General features: G+C 44.9%; 1 protein-coding gene across 1 annotated transcript in view; it reads right to left on the reverse strand.

The window, feature by feature from the left end:
* The window catches only part of RB1 (RB transcriptional corepressor 1), a 117,656-nt gene extending 112,295 nt beyond the window's left edge, over positions 1 to 5,361 (reverse strand). The window contains exons 1-2 of the mRNA XM_018056748.1: positions 4,884 to 5,361; positions 2,017 to 2,143 (exon numbers count right to left, since the gene is read on the reverse strand). Of these exons, the coding sequence (XP_017912237.1) occupies positions 2,017 to 2,143; positions 4,884 to 5,029 (273 nt within the window). The 5' untranslated portion in view covers positions 5,030 to 5,361. The remainder of the gene's footprint in view (positions 1 to 2,016; positions 2,144 to 4,883) is intronic.

The following is a 6,000-nucleotide window of genomic DNA, read 5'->3' on the forward strand; positions in this document are numbered from 1 at the left end:
TGACTCTCTTTAACAGCACATGCAAAGAAGCAGCTTTGTACATGATGTACCCGAATCAGTGGAAATGTATATTAGGTGCTTTGGGATGATAATACCAAAGTCATTCATCCAAGATACTGGAAGAATGCCTTTTTAGTATGTAGTTCTAGAGTATGTTCAGATCTTTGGAAATTGTGAGGTTTCTCTTTTCTTTATTACCAGATGCTGAAGCTGAAACTCCAATACTTTGGCCCCCTCATGCGAAGAGTTGACTCACTGGAAAAGACCCTGACGCTGGGAGGGATTGGGGGCAGGAGGAAAAGGGGACAACAGAGGATGAGATGGCTGGATGGCATCACTGACTCGATGGGCATGAGTTTGAGTGAACTCTGGGAGTTGGTGATGGACAGGGAGGCCTGGTGTGCTGCGATTCATGGGGTTGCAAAGAGTCGGACACGACTGAGCAACTGAACTGACAGACCGAATGCTTGTGTCCCCCTCAAATTCAGATGCTGAAAACCTGATGCCCAATAAGATGGTATCAGGAAATAGAGCCTTCAGGAGTGATTAAGTCAGGAGGGAAGGGCCCTCATGAATGGAATCGGTGCCCTTCTGAAAGAGGCCAGCAAAAGCTCCCACCAGCTCTGCCAACCAAGGCCAGTGACAAGGCACTATCTGTGAATTCCCTGTGAATAAAGAAGTGTGCCTTTACTAGAACCAGAATCTGCCTGCACCATGATGTTGGACTTCCCAGCTCCAGAACAGTGAGAAATAAATTTCTATTGTTTATAAGCTATCCAGTCTAAGGTATTTATTTTAATAGTCCAAACAGACTAAAACACTAGAGCTTTTTTTTAACAGTTATAAATAGTATTTTTATGGGATGTATATAAACAGTTTGCTGCGTTGATCAGATCAGTAAAAAAACAAGTCAGCAGTGTACTCTAATACAATGCTGAATGAAAATGTAAACTCATTAAAAGCGATTAGAGTGCAGTTTAGCAAAAATTACCAATAGTTTTATAAATGCTCATAGCTTTTGACTCAGCAATTCAAATTGTAAGAATTTATCCTAATAATCAGAGATTCATTCATTAATCCATTTAACAAATAATTGAAGACTTAATTTGCACCAGGTATCACTCTTACGAATAAGGATGTTTATCACATTATTTTACAGCTCCAAAAAGTTGGGGGGGAAATGTCAAATAACAGAAAGCTAACAAATCAGAATACATCTAATGGATAAAATATTATAACACCACTGGAAATGACATTATCAAATACATCAAAAAATATTTAACAACATAAAATGCTCATGTTAAGAAAAAAGCATTTTTTTAAGATATAAAACTACATGTAATTACATATATAACTATATGTATGATCCCAAATCTGTGTTTTAGATCTTATTAGTCAGGATCCTTAGTTAAGTTACTCAGTCTCACTCAGCTTCAGTATCTTCATTTATAAAATGAAGATTTTACATTTTACATGTAAAATAAGGATTTTATACTTCACATCTTAAAGGCTTGTCAGATGAGTTACTTGCAAAATGCTTATAATATTCTCCAGTACATATAAAGTGTCAATAATTATTTGCTAGTGATATTATTATATACATAGATGTTAATATATATGTATATGTATTCAAGAAAAAATAGAATATCAAAATATTATCAAGATTCTGAATTCTAAATAATTATAAGGCAATCGGGAAATTTCAATACTGATTATATATTATGATATTAAACATTATTTTGAGTCATTTTTTGTTTTTTAAGAAGTTTTTATAGCATAATGAACTATTTATGAATAAAATATGAAACCTAAGATTTGTTTTAAAATACTTTGGTGAGGGGCTTACACGGAGAGTTGGGTTTTAATTTTTAATGTTATCAGAAATAAATTACCTCTGGGTAATAGGATTATTAGTAGCTCTGCTTTATAATTTTCCACTTTCCAAATTTTCTATGGTGATTAAAAATTACTTCTGAAATTAAAAAAAGGTTTTCAAAAATTTTTGACATTCCTTACCAATACTCCATCCACAGATGAAACTTTTTCCCAAGTTAACCAAGCTCTTTCTCTGACATGATCTGGTATCTTTAATTTCTGACATAATGCAGTAAAATCAGGTTCTTCAGTTTCTTCAAACTCAAGCCTACCAAATGAAAAAATATATAATAGGCACATATTTACAATCAAATTAATTAGATAAATATTTGTTTCAATAGTTTGCATAGAACAGCACTATCCTGAAAGACAGCATCACTAAATACTTTAGAATCTTATTTATCTTTGAAAAAAATTACACTTAGAATTTAAACATATATTTATCTTTTTCAGTCTTTCCAGAATGGTAATACCACACAGTGAAAAATGTTTGCTGGTCTGGTGAATCACATACTTCAGAGCAGCAAAGTAGCTTAAAGTAAGTACAAGAGCTAAAACTGGGAAAGTTGGGTTGGTTAACAGCAAGAGGAAAGCAATATTACAAAACCAATTCAAAACTTTTGCTAAAATGCAGTCTACCTTTCACAGTGTTTTATTTAATCTACTTACTAGTAGTTCTTAGATGATGATTAAATTCAGCCTTTCTTTCTGATTTTCCTTAACCAAGACAGGCAGTCAAAAAACTCTTCTTGGCTAATTCTTTTTCAATCAGTTAATGTCTACTTGACCTCTAATAATAATAGTACAAGGAATCGCTAATAATTTCTTAGTATTTATTATGATCCCACACAAAGTACCTTAGATGAAGGTAGATTGAATCCCCACATCAGCCTATTAGGTAAGTCCTCTTACCCTGTTTTACAGATAAATACCAAATCAGAGAAGTTAAAGCACTCACTTGAAATCACAAACAGTATGTCAGAAACCCTGATAGAAACCCAATAATCTAACTCTATAACCCTTGCCCTTGAGCACTATTCCAGACTGCCAACCCTTCTCTGAAACATAATTAACTTTTGGTTATCTCAAGAATGAAGATGGTGTGCTGTTTCCCTTAAGTAAACTCTCAACTCTCAAAGTAGACATGGGCTCCATCACTGGAAATGCAATTGGACTGGGCCCTGAACCCACCCCAGGTAAAGTTCTCAGCTTCAGACTGCCAGGCAGTGGTTCTATCTTTGTTAAGTAGTTAACCAGTAGTTTGATAGCCCATAAGGACACATTTTATGGGCAAGGATAGATCAAGAACAGACTTTATCTTGCATGGTTCTGACTTAAAGAATTTGTGATAGTTTCATCATTTAAAAGTATATAAAATGAAGTGTTGGAAAATAGAAGGAAAAAAGACTTTCTTTTCCCAGGTGCCGGCCAGAACTTCAGTATTTCTGGTTACTCCACAATATTCAAGAATGCTTCCAAGCTCTGTGGATAACACAGGGTTCTTTGCAGTAGACTTCACTGCTCTTACCAAAAGGAAACTGGAAAATACTGAACATATCAGAGTTTAATCAGAAACTAATGTCTTCTCCTAGAACATCCCTGGGCTTTCTCTTTTTTTTTTTTTTCCCCCACTAATGAGAATGATTTTTAATTGATAAGATAGTCATATATGAATTTCTAATAGCCTTTCACAAGCCATTTCCAAAAGCTTTTCCCAATCTTTAACAATTTGTCCCGAATTCTCTTAGTGCAGGGGGAGGTGAGAGAAATAGGGCCTGCTGATGGGCTAGGACTGTGGGAGGGAGACAGAAAGGAGTCCCATTTCCCTGTAATTGATGTGCAGTCTCAAAGCAGGGCCAACTCTGACAATAATAATGGATAATTATACTCGTTCAATTTTTGGTTCTAACCATAAAGCATCACAATCAAGAAAAATAAGATGTTGCAATATATTATCTCCCTGTCAAAGTTCCACTGCATTATCGTAGACTTGCTTAAAATTTAGAATCCACTTACGAGAAGAAAAATAATTCCACGTGAGCACAAAAACACTCGTTTTGTACTCCAACAAACGAAACAAAAGCAAAAAAAAAAAAAAAAAAAAACAAGGACACCAGGATCCTTGCTGGCTCAAAGCCGAAAGGCAAAATGGAAGAAATAACGAGGCACGCTGAAGCCAACGAAAATACGCAAGAAGAGTTCTAGAAAACAAGAGAAAAGTTTAGGAACTTTTAAGCTCTTGGGCTAAACGTCTCGCAATATTTTTGCCCAGGTACGAGTTCTTCCTAAAGAGTTACGTTCCACCAGTCACTACCTATGGCCATGAATCCCCAAGACCGAAAAGCCCCTTCTAAGAGAACGCCACAAGGCGCCTCAGCCGAGCTTCCTGGGGGGTAACCGACACCCAGGACCCTGCCCTTCACGTCCGCGGGCATCTCTGCCGCTGCATCCAAGGCTTTTCTGACTGTCTCTCCCAGGACTGGGCTTCAGATACAGCTGCGCGCCCGGGGGCGGTGGGGGGAGGGGGGGCACTTCCAACTGTTGCATCGCTAGAGACCAAAAGAGAAAGTCGAAAGACCACTGGAGGACTACAAATCTCAACCGGGAGAAAAACCTATCCAGCAAACACCAGTTAGTCCTTTTCTTTTTTCCCTCTTTTGCGTGTGATGGGGTCTCGAAACACCCGCCGGATGCGCAGGGCCGTCTCGCGGAGCAAAGGCGGCACCTGTCACTTCGCTCAGCGACCCGAGCCCCACCCGCCCGACACCTGTCAAGCTGGAGCCGAGACCCCCTCCCGGCCGCCCTTCCCAGGCGGCGCCCGCACCCAGACCCCTGTCAGCTCCCTCCCGGCGCTCCGCCGCGAGGGGTGGTAGAGGGGGGACCGTCCTCCCGCCGGGACCGGCGCCCCGCGGGGACGCGCCCCCGCCTAGACGCCGCGGCTCCCGCCGACGCAGCCTCGGGGCGCCCTCCCCGCTCGCCGCCCGCCGCCGGTGGCTCGGCCCGCTCACCTGGCCAGAGGCAGGTCCTCGGAGCCGCTGTCCTGCTCGGGGTCCTCCTCAGGGGGCGGCGGCGGCGGCGGCGGCGGGGGCTCCGCGGCGGCGGCTGCGGCGGCGGCTGCGGCGGCGGCTGCTCTCCGGGGGGTTTTGGGCGGCATGACGCGCTCGCAGGGCAGGCGCCGGCGGGTGCTGGAGTGGGGCCGGAGAAGGGAGAGGACGCGCGCACCTCGGGCACGCCCCGTCTTCGGCCGACTCCCGTTACAAAAATAATTTGAACGTTCCCCTGAGAAAAAAACCGGGCCGGCCCTCCCCCGCCCGGCAACCGAGCGCCGCGTCCAACCGCGGGAAAACGTCACTTCCGCCCGCGGCGTCACGTCCGCGAGGCTCGCGGGCCCGCCGGCGTCGGGAGGGCACCGGGGTGCTGGGCGAGGCGAGGCGAGGAGCGGGCCGGGTGGGCGGGCAGCCCCGGGCCTGCAACCCAGGCGCCCGCCCGGAGGCAGCGGCCGCCGCCGCCGCCTCAGCCTGCCTCCCCTCGAAACTCGCCCCTGCGGGCGTGGGTGGCCGGGTAAGGGCGCTACCCGGCCCGGTGGGTGCGCGCGGGCTCCCTCGCTATAGCCGGGTGGATCCGGGGCTGCGGCCGAGGCCCCCGCCGGGGAGTATCGGGCGAGCGCACCCGGGGCGGGCACGCCCCTCTCCTCCGTGGGCGGCGCCCTCCCGCTCGCCCGCGCTCCTCCCGCCCAATCCGTTAAGCGAAGTCAGCCAAAACAAAAACAAACTCCCTCTGGGACACCTATGAGGAGCTGGATTTTGCCCACTACTAGCGGAGACCAAGTACGGGACGACGAAACTGGCCTTTTGAGAGTTCTTTGAGGGAAGAGGGGTGGGGGCTGCGGGCAAAGAACTGATGAAAAGGTGCTGCGCGGTTTTAATAGTAGCGTAAAACCAGGAAGCACCATCGAAACGCCTAAAGGACATCTTCAGAGGAGCAGGGGCATTTGAGTAGAAGTTTGCCAGACGGACTTCACATCTAAGGAGGACTTACTATGTGCACAGGGGATTGGTCTGGCCATTTTATCTCATTATCTTACCGAATCCTCAGAAACAGCCCTTTAAAATGAGTTGTAGTCGT

Source organism: Capra hircus, chromosome 12 (genome assembly GCF_001704415.2).
Source record: "Capra hircus breed San Clemente chromosome 12, ASM170441v1, whole genome shotgun sequence".
In the NCBI taxonomy this organism is placed as follows: Eukaryota; Metazoa; Chordata; class Mammalia; order Artiodactyla; family Bovidae; genus Capra; species Capra hircus.